This window comes from Anser cygnoides, chromosome 3, assembly GCF_040182565.1.
Source record: "Anser cygnoides isolate HZ-2024a breed goose chromosome 3, Taihu_goose_T2T_genome, whole genome shotgun sequence".
Classification (NCBI taxonomy): domain Eukaryota; kingdom Metazoa; phylum Chordata; class Aves; order Anseriformes; family Anatidae; genus Anser; species Anser cygnoides.
This window is the reverse complement of record NC_089875.1, coordinates 39,715,076-39,737,856: the sequence shown is the minus strand read 5'-3', so window position 1 is coordinate 39,737,856 and position 22,781 is coordinate 39,715,076. Positions and strand designations below refer to the sequence as shown.

The 22,781-nt window shown below is 36.1% G+C and overlaps 1 protein-coding gene across 1 annotated transcript in view; it reads left to right on the top strand.

Annotated features, from left to right (window-relative positions):
• WDR64 (WD repeat domain 64) overlaps positions 1 to 22,781 on the top strand; it is an 82,924-nt gene that overhangs the window by 30,639 nt on the left and 29,504 nt on the right. The window contains 7 exon segments of the mRNA XM_066993182.1: positions 423 to 530; positions 1,882 to 2,096; positions 2,608 to 2,742; positions 5,405 to 5,484; positions 11,755 to 11,894; positions 19,795 to 19,921; positions 21,798 to 21,946. Of these exon segments, the coding sequence (XP_066849283.1) occupies positions 423 to 530; positions 1,882 to 2,096; positions 2,608 to 2,742; positions 5,405 to 5,484; positions 11,755 to 11,894; positions 19,795 to 19,921; positions 21,798 to 21,946 (954 nt within the window).

Genomic DNA, 22,781 nt, shown 5'->3' with positions numbered 1-22,781 from the left:
CCATTCAGGCTTCTGCTGGACTGTTGACCATCTTTTTTTCTTTTTAAGCCTAAGGTGTTGATGAGGCTTAATAAAAAATTGACAAATCTGTAACTCAGATATGCCATCACAGGCATAGCAGAAAACACCTTGTATTTCAGCACATTAAATTAATGCAGAAGTAACATAAATATAAAAGTCTCTATAATAAACCATGGAATAAGATTTCTGAAATGCTCCTCTGCATCTGATATGAGTTAGTGATAACAGAGGCAACTTCATTTAAGAGCTGTTCTGGAGAACTCTCAGTCCCATTAACTGGGGTTGGATTTAGTGCTGAGTATATGGAATTTATGCAGAGATGGTTTAAAATATGTATTTAAACAACAGACGAGGTTATAAATTCACAGAGGAAATCCTTCTTTAGCTACCCTTTTCATCAGGATACTGCTTGGATCACAGGATGTGATTTGCTAACTCAGATGGAATGTGTTGTGGCTGTAACTGAAAGGACAATCATCGTCTGAGACTATAAATCAAAAGGAAGTCAGGTAGTATGCTGGATCAGGCAAATGTTAAAAAGGAGGTCTGAAAAAGATTAGTCTTTGTTTTCAATGTAAATCCATATATCTTTTTGTCTAACAGGATGAAGGCATTAACTTTTGTCTTTGTAGGAACTCAGTGAAATGGTGGAATACTAAAGAAGGAGTACCCTTTCCACACCAAACAGGCTTTTTAGACTGTCTTAAAAACTTGCAAGAAAGAGGAAAATCTTGTCCTATGTTGCAGACAGACCACCAAAGCAGTTTAGTTTTCTGTGTATATCTAATGTGTATATGTTCACATTTATATCTGATGTATATGCATGTTTATCTTGAACTCTGTTTAAAGAACAAAGGGACAGGTCTTCCAAAGGAATTCAGCGTAGAGTCCTTTGAGGTAGCTTCCTGATTTAAAGAAAACCTTTCTTCAAATACTACATTTTCAGGATTTTTCAAGAGCAAAAGCATCTTGATGTTGATACTGTATGTTCAAGCAGTTACAGTCTTCTTGAATGACTTATTACAAAATATAAGTTTTGCAAGGATTTCTAATCCATTTCTTAAGTTTTTTCTTTAGTTCCAGGGTCTTTTCACAGCAGTTCTGAGTTGGCTGAGAAGATGAGATGAAGTAAAGTAAATATTTTTAGAATAAGATCAAGCCTTAGGATTTTTCATTTGTTCTCTTAATATTAAAAGGTCTGTTCCCAAGCTCAGCTAAGTCAATCTAAGTCATTCTGCCAATTCAGTTGGACTCCTGGGAAGGGAGGCTCAAACATATATTCTCATAGAGCTTTCCTCCAGTCATTACATCAGTGAGACTTGAAACTGTCTTGGATGAATAGGAACAGTTCTCTTCTGAGATCCCAGGAATGATATCCAGACAGTCTGTATCTGTGTTATGTCTTTTCAGTGTTCCTGTGCTACACAGAGAACCATAAACTGGTTAATTCCTACGGCATATGAACCGTTGCCAGTTTATGTTGGCAAGGATGCTTTAATCAAATAACAGATGGAGTCAGACAGTAGAACCAATAAACAGTATAATGTAGATGACCCAAAATCTCATTCCCGGGTCTTCTCAGTCTAGCAAAATACCACAATGGCTTGCCCCTGTATTCATTGCCACTGTCTCAGTTCCTAAAAATTCAGAAACCTGCCCATGTAAGTACACTTGGTACTCTTAGGCTGTATTAATAACTCCTAGGCTGTGAGTGCTACTGCTGCATCTTATGGTTTGAATACTTCTGTAAGCTGACCATTTCACATTTTCTTTTAGATGGCACCTTCTTTTTCAACAGGGAAACAATTTATGATTGTAGCAAATACACCATTCCAATTAACTATTTACTGAATTTCACAGAATAATTGCTTTATCATCAAACCAATGGAAAATGGTCTGCTTTGTGTTTGCACAGTGACTATGTCAGATCACCTGGCTGATGATAATATCATAATGGGAGATGATAAGGGTTATGTTCACCTGCTTAAAGTGACTGGTGATCACTTCGGATTGAAGCAATGTAAAGGCAAAAAGGAATCACAGGTTCAGATTTTGGATTCCAAAAATTTTAACATGTAAGTTACTTATGATAAAATATTATCAGTTTGGCAATATTTGTTGAATTTGGGTGTCCTCTGGTCTGGATGGAGGATTAGCTTCTATGTGTAAATTAACCCCACCTGAAAAAAAAAAAAAACAAAAACCTGCAGGAAGTGTAATTTGCTTTTCATTGTGTGAAGGAAATACTATAATTTTCAGCAGGAGATCTTACAGCAGCAAGGCAACAGAGCAAATGTCCAGGGAAGAATTCACAATTGCTTTTATCCAGACCTAGGAACAGTCTTATTGGTCCTGATTAGATAGAAGCATAATTGCTACTAGAGAAGTGCATGATTCAACCCTAACCTTAGTTCTGCTTTAAGATCTGCTTGCTTTTCAGCTGGAAGAGTGGTTCTGGATCTGGCCTGGATATTAAACACTAGCATTTGTTGCATATAATCTCATTCACAAAACTATTCAGCAATGGGTATATTACAGTAGATGCTATTATATCCTAATAACATCTCAATTTATATATATCCCTAGTGTTAAACGCAAGCTACATGATGACTGGGTTGTGAAAGTTAAGTATATTTCTGACCTAAATTGTTTCAGATCCTGCTCCTCAGACAGTATTCATTCATTTGTTTTGGATGACATAAAGAGACTAGAGGATAGCTTGTAAGTATATGACATCTTCCAAAAAAATAGACTTCTTGCCTTAGAACTCTGCATGAGATCTGTGCTATGCAAGATGCTGTCCTGTTGTATTGAAAGTATCCTTATCCAAAGCATTGATAATACAAATGAAAATACAGCTATTTAAGTACTTGAATGTTTTTGTTTTCTAGCTTTTAATGTAGGAGTGTCCTTATATGTTTATTATTTGCCACCCCTAAAAATAAGTTACACTGGCAATATTATCTGCTTTAACTTCTCAGCAGGCAAATTTTAGTTATAAAATAGATTGCTTTATTACTTGTATATCATGTATCTATTCATTTGAACTTTATATCCTATATATATATATATATATTCAAGTGTGTTTCATTTACAGTTTCAGTTTCACAAGTTCTGTTACACTAGCTTAAACCAAGAGAACAATGTATTCTGAAGGCTGCAAAGTGGATTTGCTTTGCAGCAGGAAAACAGCTGTCTTCCTTATTTGTGCCATATCATTCATATGATCCACCAGTCCTCTTGCTTATTCCAAGCCGTCCCAGTTTGTGATTGTAGAAGGGTTTATAGTCCAGCTAAAAATAAATAATATAGGTAAACATAACTTGATGCAAAAAGGAACTATAAATGACATCTATATAGAACTTTTTATTCATATATCTCAAAGCATTGTAAACAATAGATAAGGTTCACAATTACTGTGAGGTATATCCAGAGATTAATAGATTTTTAAGGCTAGTGGCAACAATTATGATAATCTTCTATAACACAAGCCATAAATTTTTATGTAGTAGTTCTTGCATCAATTCAATAACTTTAGGTTTTATGAATATTGTATATTTGTTGTGTTTGAGGAATGTGAAATATAAAATAATCATAGCTTGTTTAAGGTCATATACAACATCAGAAAAGCTGGGAAGTTCCTATTTGGTTTTGCTAGAGTTTTGGAAAAACAGTTAATTTGAGGAGAAAGAAAACAAAGGCTGGAGAATCAGAAGTATAGTCAAAAGAGTAAATGCTACAGCTATGCACTCCTTTTTATACAGAATGTTAACTGCAAATGTGTTGGTAGGTCTTTTTCAGTTAACACTGACTATAATTGTGCTTGCAATCACAATCATTTTCTTTAAGCAGTTTCATTCAGCAGCTAAATGAAACTATATTTAGTCAACTGAATAATTACATTGTTGAAATAGTCTATGCATCAAATCACATTGAAATTCCCTTTCCATAAGTAATTGTGGTTCAATTATATGATTTACTGGTGCTAACAAAATAAATTTCTGTAATTAAGTTTCCAGCAAGCAATTGTTATTGTTCTTGAAAAGGGATGCAACGTATCTTGTCTCCTACATGTCTGTTCTGTCATGTTCTTGTAAAGCATCTAAAAAGGGATGTGTGGCTGGGATCACAGAGTGCTTCTGTTACAAGGCCATGACTTGAACAGGACCTCACACTGCTGGAACCCCTTATTCACACTAATATTGGAAGAGAATCAAAACTGTTCATTAAGGAGCCAATAGAGAGTTATACAGAAGTATTAAATTTAAGAATTAAAGGGGAAAGATGAGAAATCCTGAAGTCATTTGCCAGTCACACATTTAAAGCAAATACTTGCTCTTTTACACTATTAAGAGAATTCAGACTCCTCTGTTAGGGCTCTGAAAAGAAAGCTTTTCTTCCATTAGGTAATGGGGAGTGAACAACCTTTTACTTAGACCTGCCAAGAAAGAACAGGCTCCTTCACTAATCCCAAAAGTTTCCAGAGTCTTTTGGCAAATTTACACCATCCACAGTTATGGTTTGCAAGAGCCATGGTTATCTCTAGCTCAGAATAAATGAACTACCTACCTGTCTGGATTTCAAAGAAAAAATGTGTCTTTGAATGAGTACTCATTTCAGTCTGTATAGCCCAACTACCCTGACAGTCATCATTTCCTGGCACAAATGGGTGTTAGGTGTGTTGTTGCTGAATCCAAAATTCAAGAAAATATTCACTCAGTAGTAGTAAAGTATGAAACATGGAGAGAGAAACAGAGGTTGTTCAAAGGATAGGCTTAGCTTTTGATGTAGGAAAAGGGTCACAGAGTCAATCAGTCTGTGTTGGCTGTTTGAATGCCTGTGTTTCTTTTACTGAACACAGCAGAATAAATCTGTAAAAATGAGTTTTAGAAACTTGCAGTCTCTTCATGTTTTTTCACAAAGTAGGTAAAATAGTGACTATTATACAATACTATTATACAGAAGCAGCACAAAACTAATTGCACGTGGTTTATGCAAAATAGTAGCCACAATAGACCTCTATTGCTGAAACAGGCAAAGGCAGATGGTTTGATACTTTTGTTCAGTGAAGAACTTTAAGCATGCAGATGTATAAGGGCTACCTTTGGCAACAGTTACCATTTTAGGATTCTGTTTGGAGTATGACTGGTAAAGAAATCAGCTGTTCAAATCAGAGATCTATTATTTTACTGGAAAGTGCACCTTGTCCCAGTTTTATTGATGTTACTATCTAAGTCACTTATAAATCTATTTGCTTTTAACAAGATATTGTATACATTATGCAAACATCTATTCTATATATTACAGAAGAGTAAAGTGGAATGACTGTAGACTGTATTTTCCTATACTCTTACCTGATTAACTGTTTTATTGATGATTACAGACCTGTAAAGGAATTTTCAGTCCCTAGAGGGGTGAATGCCTTCACATATTGTGGAAAAGCAAAAGTCATTGTCACTGGAGGTTAGTATTGGGCTTACATAATGTATGAAGAGAGTAGGTTATCCAAGAGATCATTTTGTTGTGATTTTTTTCCCAATTAAATAAGATGAAATAAAAGCTGTATAAGTATCTTATGAATTTAAATAGTGGCTTAATGACAGGAAACAAATTCTCTTGCTTATAATTGCTGGGAGCAATGCTCTGAAGAGATAAATATTCCAATAGAAATCTAACAAGGGCTCAGTCTGTGTTTGATTCAAGAGTCTTGTCATTTATTTAATAGAACAGGAGAAAGAGTAGGATGAACTACTCTAACACACCTTTCCAGCCCACAGTGGCAACTGTCTTGGTGAGTTTTAGAGATTACTCCTTGCAGTATCAGCATGGGCCCCATCCCTTCCTATTACTCTTTGGCCTTCTTTCTTGTCATAAGCAGTCACACTGGCTCACCTTAATAATTTTTATTGCTCTTCTCTCTGATCATGTTTCTAAAAAGCTTTACTGTTCTTTCTTTCTCCCAGTGCAGACTGCAGAAATAGCACTCTCATATCCATTTCTTCCTGTTATCTAATATCTTTATGAGCTTTTCTATTGAAGGGGTCATATTTCATGCTGCAGAAATGTGGCTGGAGCATGGCAGCAGTCTTGTTTGTGTATTCTGTCCGATGTGGTGGTGCCTTGAAGTGACTACATTGATGCTTCCTATCTCAAAGTCTTCAGTACCACAGTTCTGCTTAAAACTTAGTTAAAATTGTTCTGAATACACGTATCACATAACAATTCTTGGGTTTACATTTAATAATAAGGAAATAAAAAAATAGCCAAGAATCACAGAATCATCAAGTTTGGAAAAGACCTTGAAGATCATCTGGTCCAACCATCACCCTACTACCAATGTCACCCACTACACCATGTCCCTAAGCACCACGTCCTACCTTTACTTGAACACCTACAGGGACAGTGACTCCACCACTTCCCTGGGCAACCCTTTCCAATGCCTGACAACTCATGCAAGACAGTAAAATAAATCTGGTGAAAGAAAAAAAAAAAAAACAAAAAAAACACAACTAAACATGGGAAATAATACAATTCAAGTTGAAGTGTAAAAGTTTACCAAAGGGAAAACTGAGACAGATATCACAAACAATATCAGATGAGATGTGTATTTCAGAAGTTCTATTGATTTTCTAGACACAAATTTTAAACAGAAAGCAATAGTACTATAAGAAAGTTGTTAGTGAAAAAATTGGCATTCAGCCTTCTGAGAGATCTTATTTCCATTGATTACTTTGACACAAAAAAAAAAAAAGTAGTCTGCAGAAATTTCCTGATGCCATAAAGTAGGGAGGCACTATAAAGTGGAATATGATTAGTATTTCCCGCAGGTAGAACTAGAGGACTTTACTGTAGTAATAAAAACAGGGTGAAGACCAGGACAGAAGATCATGTACACAGGAACTAATAATAGTTCCTGTTACAGACTGAAAATTCTTCATATAGAAATAGCAAGGGAGGAGAAAAATCTGGATAAAATTCCTAAGAAAATTCCGGACCAAAAGTCTGCCTGGCCTACTCTACCCTCACTGACAATAACCAGCAATAGACACCTCAGGCAGAGTATAGAAATGGAGCAATCCTGTAGCAATACTTGCCTAGGTACTTGTGTACCACAGTATAGTGGCAGTGGAAGAAAGAAATATCATCTTTAATTTAAAATGGAGCTTGAAATTTTTGAAAAGGATAGATAACATATATGACTGTGAGGGTTGGAGACTAGGCTTGGATTGTAGGACTTCTAAACAGCTCTCTAAACAGCTACATAATGAGAAAATATTATAAGGAGATGAGCTTTCTTACCAATACATTTTAATTTGTCTTGAGTTTCGCTGCACAAAAGTACAGAGTATGGACTACATGACAAAAGATTAATAATATTGTGTTCAAGAATGATTCTGCAATGATGACTTTGAAAAACTGTAAGAATTGTGCTTGCCAGTAAGAATCTTCAAGCTTATTCCTGGCTCATAACATTTACATATCCCTGATTTGGAATTCTGTCTAGATTGTTCACCCATTGACCTTCATCTTGAGGTTGGAAGGCTTTCTTCTGCCTCACCTTCATTCCCAGTGCTTAGTCCTGCTGCTTTCCTTGAACTGCTGCTTTTCCTTGAAAGGAAATTATTCCTGATCTGTATTACTAATAGTCACAGGAGAGAGTGGGAACGCATGGCCAAATCCATGACAAGATGGCATCGTACCTTTCAAATTTACTGTAAATTTTAGATCAGATGGGGCTACTGTGAAGCTGCACCCAGAATTAAGAATCTAGTCCTTCAGCCTTTGAGAGATTCATCTATTAAGTTCTTTGGAAGCTGAGCTTTATAATTCAGTTCTCAATTAATAAAATATACTGTTCCAGTGGCTCAGCATTCAGCTGGACTAGAGCATACTAATTTTGTCTCTATATATTAAAAAACATTACTCTTTCTTATCTGGCTGAGAAACACATGAGACTTGGTTAATGAAATGAACAGATTCAAATGAACATAGGCACGTGAGGTAGTAAAATCTTGTTGACTAGAAAGCCTATAATTTTACGTGTAATGTACCCTAACGATCAATGACCAGGGAAGGTAAATAATTCAGTAATCATCATATGTAGATTTATTCGTGATGTGTAAACATTTCTAAAAAATGTTTCTATATCATATTCAGCAATAAAAAGAGAAAAAAAAAGGTAAAAAAAAAAAAAAAGAAAGAAAAAGAAACGGCCATTGATTGTAAGATAGCTTTTGAAGTAATTAGTGAGGATAATTTGTTAATGACTTTACTGAGCCTCGATCTACTGTTATTTAGTACAAATGGTTTGCAAAGTACTGGATCCTACAATGTATTTTTACACCGGGAAATGTCTATTTAAAGACATATGTTTTAACACCCCTACTCTTCTATTATATATTTAGTTGCATTTGAATACTCTCATGAGTTTCTGTTAGCACGGTGATGCAACCTAATTTTGTCTTCCAGGAATTTGGCATTTATAATAAGAAGAAAGATACAAGCAAACCTGGTACAGAGTTCACTTTTCATGCTAAAAGCTAGACTTCTTTAGCCAGTAAAATGATACAAGCCCATTAGTGGCCTGAAAGATGGATCCCACAGTAGCTCAGAGTAACTTTTCTGTGTAACATTTTGCATTATTATGCTGAATGTTAAAGTGATATGGTTTTCCTCTTACTCAGGATCTATTTCAATTCTAACTATGTCTTAGTCATAACCTCAGGGAATAGCTACACTTAAAAGCAAATCATATATGCATATAAAAGCTGGAGATGATCAGTTTTAAATTATATGATACATCAACTTCTAACCTTATTAGTTTTTCAAATCCAGCTACCGTTCTCTTGTGAGCAATAAAGTAGAATCAAAACTATTGGTTATTTCTAAATCTAGCAGTAGCAGCATAGACTGTTTAAAAGGAAGTCTTCCGCGCTTGTTCAATAGCCTTTTTGCATTCCTGGCAGAAGTGAAGTAGCTGGTAACATCTTGTATCTTGATTTTTTTTTTTCTAAAGGCACTATGCATTGGTATTGACATTTTCAGGAATTCCTGGGATCATAGTTATAGAAATGATATCCTAGAACTCCAAAAATACTGGCCCTCACAAGTATAAGAGAGTATTTTCTGTGATGCAGTCTATTTTTAATAACATATGAAGACAGACAAGGCAGCACAAAGGGAAAAGAGAGAGACATTGGTTAATATGATCAACCTATAAACTTGTCTTAATTTACTTGATGTCTCAGTGTTGTGAAGAGATTTTGCAGACATCATAATTTAGGATTATAGGCTTTTAAAAGGCTGGCTTGAGAAAACGACAGTGAAGTTGCTTTAAAGAATAGGAGGCCTTTCTGTGGGATGGGAGCAATATGGAAAGAAACCAGAAATTATATTTTACATTTCTATTTTTTTAGTGGAGAACAAGCTAAGCCTAGTGTTTGTTCAAAAATGCTATTGTTCTCTATAGAGTTTCAACACCACTGAAATGCAGACAACTCAGCAGACATCTTGGAATACCACATAAACTGCAAACCTGTATAAGCAAGGGAGACAGTTTGATAAAGCATAAAACTTTCAAAGAAGGTCTTGGAATCCATAATATCTGGCTAGAGTAGAGCTGTGGTCATAGAGTCTGACTTAAAAAACTATATACCAACAATAAAAACATAAATACGTTTTTGTATTTATTATTCTTGGAAGAGAAAACACAGAAGTGACCCCATTATGATTCAAATTATTGATTTCAAAGAATCTTAACTTTTTTTTCTGATATTTAGACAGATAATTCATTCTCTTCAAGCTTTTCTTGAATGTGTTTTTTTACCCATGCCTTCTGTGTCAGGATTCTGAATCCAGGAGGCATATTTGGATCACAGAAGAGAATAAATGTTCCAGCAAATGTTCCAGTGAAGCAGTGAAGGTCTGCCCTAACTGCTGTTCGGGCAGGATGAGCACATAGCTTTGCAGTAACAGGGCCAGTCTGGCGTTAGTCCAGATATAGGGGAGAGAACACATCTACTGTAACTACTTCTACCATTATCTCAACATCAGTAAAACAAACTAAAACTAATCCACTATTTCACATAGGAAGAAAACTGTATTTTTAATGTAGGGAAAGGTTTTCTTTCTGAATGAGACTTTTTCTTCCTGTTAATATCTTGAATAAATAACATGTGTTAGTGATTCTATTGTTAAAAGAAACTGTACCATAATTAAGGGTCACTTAATGGAGTGCCTGCTCTCTGTTCATCTGCCATCACCTCAGGAACATAGAGAACAGAGCACAGCTCCCCTGTCTTATGCAGAAGTTATGCCCCCATTGCACCACTGCAGCTGTTTGCATGGTCTCTTTCTCAGTCATACCTTTGAAATGATCTTGCATAAAACAAAATTATTTTTGTTGTAGCTATTCTAAGTGTAGATCGTTTTTTCAGTGTCATTCAGAGAGAGGCTACCTAAACTGTGGAATCAATTTAACCAAGAGGGCCATAACGCTTAATGCAAGAAAAGGGAGATGGGGTGCTCCTAAAAGAATCTCATATTGCTGTAATAAGATGAAAATGAATAAATCTCTGTGGAGAGAGGTAGAGGGACTGACCAATGACAAGAGGTTGAAAGAGCTTCAGGAAGATACTTAGAAAGCATACTGAAAGAGATGACCTTTAACTGTCCTCTTTGTAAACAGAACTAAGCCAAGTTTCACAGTCTGGAGGTTGGGTTAATCTTTCAGGCCATGTACTTGCTCGTGTATGCTTTTTTGGCTTTCTGCACGTCACTTTGAGCTGAGAGAAAATTAAAACAAATTGAAATCTAGATAAAATGTGATTGGTTCATTTATTGTATATTAAAATAGGCTGTTCAGCTAATTGCATACAGTGCATACAATTGCAATATTTGCCAGGAATTGAAAGTAAAAATATAAACAAATTAGTGTCAAATTTAAACTGGGCTCATGTCCTCTTCAAACTCCTGTAAAAAATACGATTTTTTTTCAATGGTTACAGTTGTGTTTGCATCAGTATGTAAACCCAGGAGCTTACTAATATGTTTTTAACAACATCCTTGTGTTTTGAAATGTTTATGGAAACTATTACGAAAACAGTACCAAAAGATTTATCTATAATGCAATCAAGGATGATACCCTAATTACAGGTAATTTTAATGTTTGAACATATAAATAAAAGGAAAAAAAAAACTTAATTCTCATTTACATTAAGAAAAAAAATCACTTATCTGCTGTTATTATTTCCCATTTGCCTTCAACTTTCATATCTGCTCCTCTTCCCGTTATGTAGGATCATCCCTTTCCATAGAGATAGTCATCCCTTCACTACTGGGCTAAATGGAAATAATTATTGTTTTGTTCTTTTCCTCAATCAGATCTTTGAAAGAAAAAAATCTGAGCCCCAATTCAATTTTTAAATTAGTATTCTACTTTTATGGCACTACCACGTGGTCATAGCCAGTGCATCTAACATTCCTCTAAGAAAATAAAAAGCCTTTGAAATGCCAATCAGTTATGTGGTTTTAATGCAAGTATGGGGACAAATACTGAAAACATATCAAAACAGAAGCTGGAATCCAGCTCTTAGAACGATAAGTTAGCACCCTTATGTAAGAGTTGCCTACATAGTAAAAACAGAGACTTCTGAATATTAATCCCTCCATTAAGAAACTCACAGTGTTTGTGACTATTCAGTCTTTCTGAATATATGAATTCTTTTCTGTCAGGTCATGACAAATTCCTTCGTTTGTGGCATCCTTGTATTAATAGCAGGCCTACAGGGAAGCTATCAGGACACCAACATACTGTTGTGGAAATTGTGACAAATGAAAAAGAACAGTATGTTATCAGCCTTTCTTCTGCAAAGGTAAAATTGTTTCCTTAACTTCATGGAAATCAATGCTATAAACGCAAGTAGGAATGTGCTTTTGAGTAAGCATCTCTGGTAGCATCTAGTCCAAATTTCATTGCTTGTCAGTTAATTTATTTTAATTTAAAGGTAGAGTTTTAGCTTAATATTTCCAAATTATTTTATATTGAGGAGCAAGACTAAAATAGAAGTATTTGACCTTTCTGTATGTGCAAAAATAGTATTTACGATAGTAGATATTAATGTTCTGATATATTCTGCATCACTTTGGCAGCTGCCAGAATTATAACATAACTGCTATCTGAATGCTTCATTAAGTCATGATCATCTGCAACAACTTCCTACAGCTTCATTTACCCCTCTCTGCCTGTCAGCCTGCTAAATCTGTAGGTGGATGTTTTACATTGGCCACTCCATACACCGTGTTCAGATATCATCTTCTTTCTGAATGGTGTCTGAATTACAAGACACTGCTCCAAAATATTGTTCATGACAGAAATACAAATAGCATCAATAGTAAAACTTCTTTAGCCATATACTTTAAGACTTGGCTGGAAATTGGTGGGTTTCATTTAAATTATTGGTGGAATCATGGCATCAGTGCTTTATCGTATTTTGTCAAGTTAAGACTGTTCATGAGAAAACAAAAACTTCTAAAAACCTGTGCAAAAATAAATGAAAAGCTACTGAAGTGGTAGTTGCTCCATAAAAGGCTATGGAGCTCTTTCAAGTATAGTCCTATGCAATATTTTCAGTATTCTGTAATCAGTATTTTCATTAACATCTGCAAAGATGGAATAGCAAGTATGGATGCTAGATTAACCGATTGCCTCAGGCTGAATAAGTGTTGCAGGCCATGGGTAGAAATATTAGAGTACTGAATGGGCATTAAAATTGAAGGTATGATCTGTGGCAAAAGTCAGTTGCGTCCTATAAAGTAATAAGGGCCAAATATAGGTAGTCATCTGAGATATCCATCTTTTTGATGTGTTACGTAGGAAATATTACAAATCTCTCTGTTTTGTCTGTCCATGCTGCTCCTCTGCCACAATTGCTTACCTCTGCTCATTGAGGTGGGGTAAATACTATGTTTTCACGTTTTTAATCCTATTCTTAAAATAACCTATACTCTTCTGAATGTGCTATTAGCTTAAATTAAGTAATCAGAAATATGTCATTTTCAAATAATCCTTGAACCATAGCCATTCCTTCTTCCTCACTTCTATAGATCTATACTTGTCTTTTCTGTACGTAACTGTACATTTGCTGCAGGCATGCACCACTGCTGAACTAAGGAAGGTTTTGACAGATAGCCTGCAAGCTATGCATGTAGGAAAAATAGAATACGACATAAAACAAGACTTAAGGGGAATGAATGTACATGAAGATATATATAGGGGAAAAAAAAGGGAATGAAGTACCTCAGGCAGTAAATAACTAGGAGATCTCTTGAGGTACTTTCTGGGCCTTTCTATGATTCAATACAATAACTTTGGAGAGAAACAAAATCTATTTTACAAGACTCCAAGTATGTGGACTTTTATACCTGCTCTTAACTAAACATACTTGAGTTGTGTCAATGACATCAGTAAAATCATTTGTACATGAATATGTGAAAATATATTCTAATTAAAAAGTAACTATGTGTCTTTAAATTGTGCTGTGAGTTAGAAGTTACACTTCTCCTAAGAAGTAAAAAGAAATAAAGAGAAATTCCTAGGCTTTTAAAAGCCAGATAAGTCTTGTGGTCATAGTTGAAAGCTGTATCAAAAAAGAAGGAATCCTTCACAGAGAAGTCTAAAGGACTTTACAGATAAAGTCGTGATCACTCTGTGTCACAAAACAAATTACAATATATAGATGATTTACATGGTTATTTCATCTTTGCATTAGGGCTCAGGTAGCTCTCTTGTCAGCACACTGAGCAGACAATAAAGAGACAAAAACGCAGAGCCTTTACACAGTCTCAGCCATTGCATAGCGCCCGGTAAATAGCCTGCAGGCTCATTAGTTTACAATTAGACTCACTGTTCCATATTACCCACTTTAATTTCTTTCCATCATTCCACCATAACTGAGAAAAAGAAAGTAACCTTATATATTACCAGGTTTGTAGTTATAATAATATGCTTAGAGCTAAATCCTTCTTCCCTTAGCCTCACATGTAATCCCATTGACATCAGTTTGCTCCTAAGTCTCCTAATAACTACAGGGAGTTGTAGTACTTTGCAGGATCACCTTCAGGGATCATAGGACACACAGCTGCACTCTCTGCAGGTAACTCACTCTATTAAATAACACGGCAACAGAACTGCAGTTTGACCTCTGCTTCATGCCTGGTGATTTTTGTCTTTGAGGGCTCAGACTTTCTGTGTGAATTTGTAACTTTTTCACTTCAGCCTTCCACAACAGCCTCCTCATGATAACCCAGCAAGACACAGTGTTCCTGAGCCTGAACTTTGTCATATGGAGAGCATGTAAAATATTTTTTTAACAATTTTGTCTTATTTCCCAACTTTTTTCTAACTCCGTCTTCTGTTACCATTTTAGTTGGTACGATCATAGAATCATAGAATCACAGAATGGCTTGTGTTGTAAGGAACCTTAAAAATTATCCAATTCCAACCCCCCCTCGCCATAGGCAGGGATGCCACCCACTACATCGGGTTGGCCAAGGCTCCATCCAGCCTGGCATTGAACACCTCCAGGGGTGGGGCATCCACAACTTCTCTTGGCAACCTGTTCCAGTGCCTCACCACCCTCCGAGTGAAGAATTTCCTCCTAATGTCTAGTCTAAATCTCTCCTCTTTAGAAGATGAGTCTTGTGCTTTGTGTGTGTGTGTGTGTTAACAAAAATAGAAGAGAAAGGTGTTGCTGGTCTTTATATGCTCTCAAAACATAGACTTTAGACCAGATGGAAAAGATAGTTCAGGCTTTTTAGCGTGTTCTGATATTTGGGGATTGACAAAGTGGTACTTGAGAGAAAAGTGTTTATGTATGCAAATATACACATTTAAAAATGTTAAGGGGTGTCAGAAAGCTTTGGCAAGAACTCACTTTGAATTCTGGAGGGACTTGGTTCCCAATTTTTCTCTGTATGTGAAAAATCCATCTGTAACTATAGGGTTTTGCCATTGGGTTGAAAGACGAATGATACAAGAAGAGCACCTGAGAAAAGAGGGGAGCGATCCAGGCTGCAGTCCTGGAAAGGATAGCAGACTAGCTTGTTAAAGCTGTTGCAGCAAATATAGGAGAGAAAGACAACGTGCATTCCTGGAATGCCCCTCTGTGCCTGCTACCTACTGTGTGAAGGAAGCTGGCCCCAATGAGGGAACACAGGCAAGAAACCCTGCATCCCACACAACACAACATCCATATTCAAAAGGTATGCCTGCGGGTCAATGCCAATTCTCCTAGTACACAAACTGAACCAACAATTTTTTTCATTAATATAAGACAGCGTTGTAGACACAGCTCAGCTTTTCCTGTAAGGTGGAAACAGCAGGAAAAAGAAAATAAGTCATTTTCAAAAGCATTTGATGCTCCACCTCCTCTCTAATGTGTTTTGTTTGCAAGTCTGTGTGTGATTTCAGAAGATGTAGTCAAGAAGCATTTTGCCATAAAGAGTATGCCATAAAGAGTATTGCCATAAAGAGTATGTTTTCACAGGGCTTCAGTGATTCCTGGCATTTGTCAGGCTGATGTGGAAATTCTTTAATAAATACACAGAACAGCAGTGTTTTAACAAAACATTCCTAAGGCAACTCCCCCAGTCAAACTAAGCATGCCTTTCCTTTCCACTCTTTGCATATGTATTCATGCAGTTATGTGTGCTGATGCAGATGAACAGCAGTGACACTATATCTCACGGCCGTGCTGGTGATCCTTTGTGTTGAAGTTACTCATGTGAAACAGTGGCTTACATAATGTCCCCATCCTGTGCCCCCAGCTAGAAAAGGAGGAAGGCCTGAAGGAAGGGAAGAGATTTGTGAATGCTGTGAGGGACCCAGGGTTTTGCTGTCACTTCAAGTGACTACATATTCTTAATGCAGTATTGGCATTAGTGACTGAACAAAGAGCAAGAAAGGGCACAAGAGGCTCTGATATTCACTTGTGCTGTAAAATAATTTTCTCATTGCTTTGATGAAATAAGACATCAAGCTTATGTCTTGATCGTTGTTTACTTGAAAAAGCCATGAGATTGTTAAAATCGTGTGTCTTCAATTTTGTTTTGTCTAATTCTACTTTGTAACGGGTCTGGATGATGTCTCTGGAAAGGTTATTATGTCTTTGTTCAGTGACTTATTCTTTTTTCCTGAGTATAGTATCTCTATAGATACGTACTTGTGATAAATCTTCAGTTCTTAAAGCTATTTTTACACCTTCTAATTGTGACTGTGCCAGAAATGATCTTGGAGATCTACCCTTACTTTCTCAACTTTTTATTTTTCCTATTTCTATTTCTGCTGGTCTACTTATTTTAGACAGATAAACAGTTTCTTCATTTTTCTATTCAACTGGATTTCCTTTTTCAGAGCCATTCTCACTGTCTATTTTTCCATGAAGCTCTTTCCTTTTGTAAGCTTCAGAGAATGTCTGAATAAATTTCTGAAATGTGGTCAAAAATCTAGTAGAGGAATTTGATGGGCATGGTTTTTCTGAAGCAATATTGTCTCAGAGAAAAATTAATCTCAGAAGCTCTTTAGAGCCTTTTCCTTTTGCATTTTCCCTGCAACAAACAAGATAATCAGCAGAAATTTTCTTTCTACTCAAAATTCAGAAACACTCATATATGAATTTCTCTCTGTTGCCAGAAGTGATTTGTTTAAACACTGGTGTATCTGTTTATTTTTTTCCCTTCTATTTCAAAGTTTTGCCGGATCTTCTGTAACTTCCTTTAAAATTAGGTTATGGATGGAAATTCCAGTAATCTCTAAAGCTTTGTATTTATCTCCTTTCTTGACATTGCATAACCCTGAATAATTTCCATCCATTACTCTTTCCCTTATTTTTATTTTACAAACAGCGAACAGTCTTCCATTTTGCTTCTTTAGCAGCTTTTTCTTTTTTTTTTTTTTTTTTTTCTATGCTGAGTGGCTATTTTAAGTGAAAAGAGAGATACTTCAACATTTTACAACATACAAAGTAATGAACTTCCATTCTTAATTGTATAGTGTATGTCTTCTGAAGAAATAATTCCTGGGAATTGCATTGAACTTTTCATAACATTAAGGTAAGCACACGTGAAGTCTTCTTAATTATCAAAAGCGTATTTAAGGACAGGGCATACTTCCTGTGAATTATAATAGACACACACTATGTTCAACAGAAAAATAAACAGAATTCCAAATGAAGAAGGGAATAGGATATAATGAGGAAAGCTGAAAAAGTCTAAACTTGTGGGTTATGTTTCAGATTGTAACTTGCTGTATGTCTTTTGGGAAACACTTTCTCTGTTTATAGTTGTAAAATGATTTTTTTTTTTTCATGAATTAATTATATATAAAAAAATCACGGAAATGTTTAAGTTTTCATGTGATAAAACAGACCAAATATAAGTGGTATTCTGCAGAAATCCCTAATATTTTCAAAATTTATCTGATCCCAAATTCGCAGAGAAAGTATTTATTTCTTAAGGATTTTTTTGTTTTGTTTTCAAATGTCTTTGTATTACATAGGGATTTATATTGTGGAACTTTTTTTTTTTTTTTTTTTCCAGCAATGAAAGCTGATTTTGATTGTAGCCGGTTTTGTTATAAGGTTGACAGATGTCGTGTTCTTGTTTCCTCCTCAGAGTTCTTCCTGTCAGATTTCTATGTTGGCATTAGGCAATATGAGCTAAAAGCAATTACTTTGCAAATCAATATGACTTTAACGATAATTTAATACTATTTTTTCTACAAGTCACCAACATTTCTAGGTCAGTGGCACCTTACAGTGGTTAATTTAAATTATACATCAAATAGTGTTTCTTGGCATTTCTGTTATGAGACTGTTCCTTATGAGACATTTCCTGTTAATGGCATAACTTCTTAATGGCCTCAGTAAGTACCTTATATCATTAAAACATTTATGAAATTTTATGGAAGTGATGAACAGAATTCCATATTCTTTTTTCTGTCTAATCTCTTTCATTTTTTTCTAATGTGCCAGCTGTTGTACTATCTAATATATCAATCAGAGATAAAACAAGTCATTTTAAATAAACTTCCCATCTCACTGTCCAGTGACTGGTGCTCTAATTACACTTGCATCTTTTCTTGTTGGGTTATGGCATCTGATCAGGACAGTTTCATGAGGCTTACTGGACTGTCTACACAGTAGGCAAGCTAGGGTAGCAACAAGGCTGCTTTTAGCTGTGGGTGAATTAAGTAGGTTCTCAGGAATAAAAATGCAAGAATCCGCACCCAACATGCAGATATGTTTGGAGTTGTAACTACCTTTACCATAATGTTTTTCACCATATAGCAGATTCTGGGAAGAATCAAAAAATGGATGCACATTACAATCCCATAAGATTTTCCCTAGGATTTTTTTTCAACATTACCAGATCTCCAAAATTATTGCTCTTGTAGAGAAATAGCACTCCAGCCCCAGTCATGGCTGTCTGGTTGCTTCTTGTTTACTGGCCAAAGCTATGAAATTAGAAGTTGAGTGATTGCATCAAGATCATCTAAGGAAACCCATAGAGATCGCCGCTGAGTTTCAAGGCTAAGAATAAGGAACAGCTGAGAGAAGAAAACATCCAGGGACTGTAGCCCAGGAAGCAGAATTATTCATGTGATATTTCTTTCTGCCTGAGATGCAGTTCAGTTATCAAATTCAGTTGAATATTTCATGGGTTTGTGCTTATGTGTTTTATAGGCTAACATTCTATGGAGCATTTCATCCAAAGATTCAAAGACCTTTATCAAAGTCAGCAACATTCCAAGTATTGATGGGAACATTTGTGTTAAAAATCCCAATTTAAAATGCAGCACTACCTTTTAATAACACATGAATATAAATACCTTGCACAAATGCCTACATAAAACTACAGATTCGTCAGCTGAATGAGAATTACATGCAGAGGTGGTGACAAAATAACTTTTGATAACACGGTAAGTCTATTTTGCTGGGAAATACACCACACTAAAAATCACGGGGTCTGAGAACCTACATCATGATTTCTTGCAGAATTAATAGCAGTTTGCATGGGATAGCAACAAGTACAACATGGGTTTGATCAAGGCAGGATGAATGAATGTTGCCAACATATTACTAACTCGTAATTCTAGAGCCTAAAGCAAATGCCATGTTGTCTGTTGAAACTGAAAAAACTATATACTGTATCTGGTATATCTACTGTTCCTTAGAGGTTGGTAATGTGACTGTGGTCAGTAGCAGTTGCGTATACAGAGCACAAGAATTGTATGTGCATAAAAATGATCCATCTACAGGATGTCCTGATCCTGATTTCCTTGCAACATCTGCTGTCAGTAAAAGATTTCAGGAACTCCTGATGTGGAACCCTCTGAAATTTATCTTTGTATTATTTGACACCATTTGATAGTCCAATCCAGAATACAAGCTTTTAAACTATTGGCATTTGTCTGTACTTGACTGAAAAGCATGACACAATGGAGCCATCTTGTTATTAAGGAGTAGAATTGATTCTCAGGAGATCTGGTTCTCCCGTGGACTTCTCAGGTCAATATTTCAAGACTCAGCCTTTCTGTGCCTTTTAGTAAAATGACAATAAAGATGTCTTCAGTGTTTGTGTTGCTTATTTCGGGATGTAACTATTAACAACATGATTTGCATTAGAGGGTATAGTATTTTTGTCATGCAAATGAAGAGTAGTTGAAAATCCAATCATGATACAGTATTAGGTTTTCTCCCCCACTCTTCTCTCAAGATTTTTCGAGTGTGGGATATACAGACCCTTTCAATGCTTCAGGTCTTTCATGATAATCAAGGGATTCCTGGAGAGTTGGAGATCCTTGCCATGGTATTTGACAATGATCGTGGCACACTGATCACAGGTATGTTACTGTAATTAGTGTGAGAGCATCATCCCCCTTCTAGAATGTGGTTTCCCTTATGATTGCATACTAATGAAGTTGAATGCAGGAATAAGTTGTATGAGACGTATAGAATACTGTGCATTCAGGGTATTTGTACATTAAGACCATCTTGAAGTATGTCTTGTTATATGTTGTGCTAATTTCAATATGGAAATATGTATGAAAATATGCAGCATGGGAATTAACAGCAGGAACCAGAGGAAATGAGGAAGACTTCTCTGAAAGCAAGGTGAACCTTTTTTAGAAAAATTAAGCTACATGTAGTTTCTTGACTCCATAGCAAGGAGCCTGGAACCTCTGAAGGCCCAGAGATTTGCAGGTGTCCCTAAGGATTTTAGCCTTCTTTATTTAGGGCAGAGTACCTGGAAACCAGCAGCTTTGTCTGCCCCAGAGACGTGGTCTCTGTAATCCTGGAGTCCTCAGCTTTGAACCTGTCCTGGGGCTATAGACACCTGAGGATTATCAGGGAAATAAGGTCATTGTCTTTGGGGACAGCTTTTTCTGTCCTTGCACCAAGAACAAGGCACAAGGCTTGTCAAATCTGAGATGAACATGAAATTTCTTATTTTCAGTGACCCGGCAGTTTCTGCTGAATATTTGTGTCAATAAACCTGTTTTAGAAGCCTAAATATATACATTGGACGAGAGTCCACAAATGGTTGCATGTATTTTGGAATTGGCTATGCATTGCAAAGCTTAAGAAACTTTATCTTCTAGGTCTTATTTTAAAAATGATCTGAATACTAATAAGAATACTTTTTAAAGATATTTCATTACTAAAAGATGGGATCTTCAGTTCAAATTTAAGTTAGTGAGATTTTCAAGGTTTAGTAATATAGTGATTTTACATAGCTAAGCCCTTGTGAAAATGAGATGGCTTTCCCCTTATAAACAATAATTGGAGCAGTGCCTAAATATCTGTAAAAATCTGGCCCCGGATTCTGTTAATGATTCCATTAAAAGGTTAAGTGAATGTCCCCATGCCGCTGAACAGGGCAAGAGACTGAGGTTATATGTGAGCAAATTAATCCTTATTGCTATGTACCTGACTTTACAGAGGAGATTTTCAGTTATTGGGTCACTAACATCCATAAATCACGGTTCACCTTCATGCTTCATTTGAATATTGCCAGAGCTTTCCTTCTGTGCCCGTTTCCAAGCTGCTGGCCTGTGTGCCTGGGCTCATGCCAAGTATTAGGCAATTCTGCTCTTTACTGCATGCTCACTGCTGACTGCTGCTCCTCTGGTGGTAGAGGAGCAATTTTGGAATTGAAATTAGAGGCTGGATTGTGAGCCTGCCTTGTAAAAACCTTGTCCTTTCCTTTGTCTTGTCTTCCCCATCTGCCTTTCTGTTTATGCAGCCCTTCAGATCAGAGGGCACTGGAAGGTGCAATGCTATTCAGACCTGCAGTGCTGTATAAAAGAAGGTGCTGGGAAGACCTCATTGGCTGCAGCTAGAATTGCCTTATCTCTAAGAAAGTGGTTACCAGAATTTATCTTAGTGATATACTTGCCAGTTCTTATTTCATTTATTTGGGTTCCATTCCAACCCACTGTGGTCCAGGGGGATTTACCACTCCTAATGATCTTGGATTCAAGGTATCAATCCCATAAAAGGTAGGCAGGTGGTTGGTTAAGGCAGGTAAATATTTAGCTGTTGTTTAACTGATGTCTCGTGGGGAGGATGGGTGAATGTTTTCTCTTTTCAGGAACAGATATTCTCAAGAAACAGACAAGATTCCTTATGCCCTTCAGAAAACTCAGAAGAACACCATGTCTTAAATGAAACCTTTCTATAAAATGTATATATTCTCACTTGTCTCACCATGTGCAGTTTCAACTGTCATTGATATTTATCCCCTAACTCACATGATACAAGATACGAAACAGGTTCCACAGACACATGAGAAAAGCATCAATGTTCTGGCTTACGACAGGGCTTTTCACCAAATCATCACTATCTGCTCTCAGTCAATACTGAAGGTGAGTGTAAGTTGTCATCTGAAATAGTCTCGGCTATCAAATGAAATAGTCTCAGGTTGTTCTTTGTTTGTTTATTACAAATAAGTGATTGGGCACTTAGATAAGTGATTAGTGTTTATTATTCAAAGTGTTTGTTTTGTGACTATTTTTATGCTCAGATTCTTCTGGGAAGTGGTAGCCATGATAAACAGGCTATATTTATTTCAACAGCATTCTTTTGTCAGAAAACTACTTCACTGACCGCACTGCAATTGCCAGGCAGATTGAGCAAGGTTTCGGAAGCTCTGGATTTAGTTAGGATTTATTTCCTTTGGCCACATTTTGCTTCACCTGTTCTGTGATGGACAGAGTGTCAACAGTAGTGAAAGTCCATTGGCCATTTAGTAGCTCTAAAGGAAAATTTAAAATGCCACTATGTCAAAATGTGCATCCAATTCATAATTCATGCAAACACAATTACACATTATTCAGAAGGCATATCTGATGAGCATCTCCTCAAATTTAGGAAGTGCTCGAGTCCCAGACAGCTTAGTGGGATGTAAAAGTACTTTAGATGTTCTATGGATTGGTATAAAACATAAAGAAAGGCACTTTGTAAAAACAATACTGGGTAAAAGATACTACTCTTGGATAAAAAGATTCTTGAATTCTAAAACTGAAAAGTTCCTCTGGTACATACAATGTGGCTAAAATACAGAACCTCATTTTTTATCCTTTTATTCTCCTGTTGTTCTTGTTGTTCTTTTTTTCTGAATCTGATTCTTTTTGACTAGCAGTTCTGGAGACGATTTGCTGACTTCCATAGATCCTTTTCTCTTTTAACAAATTTCCTAGA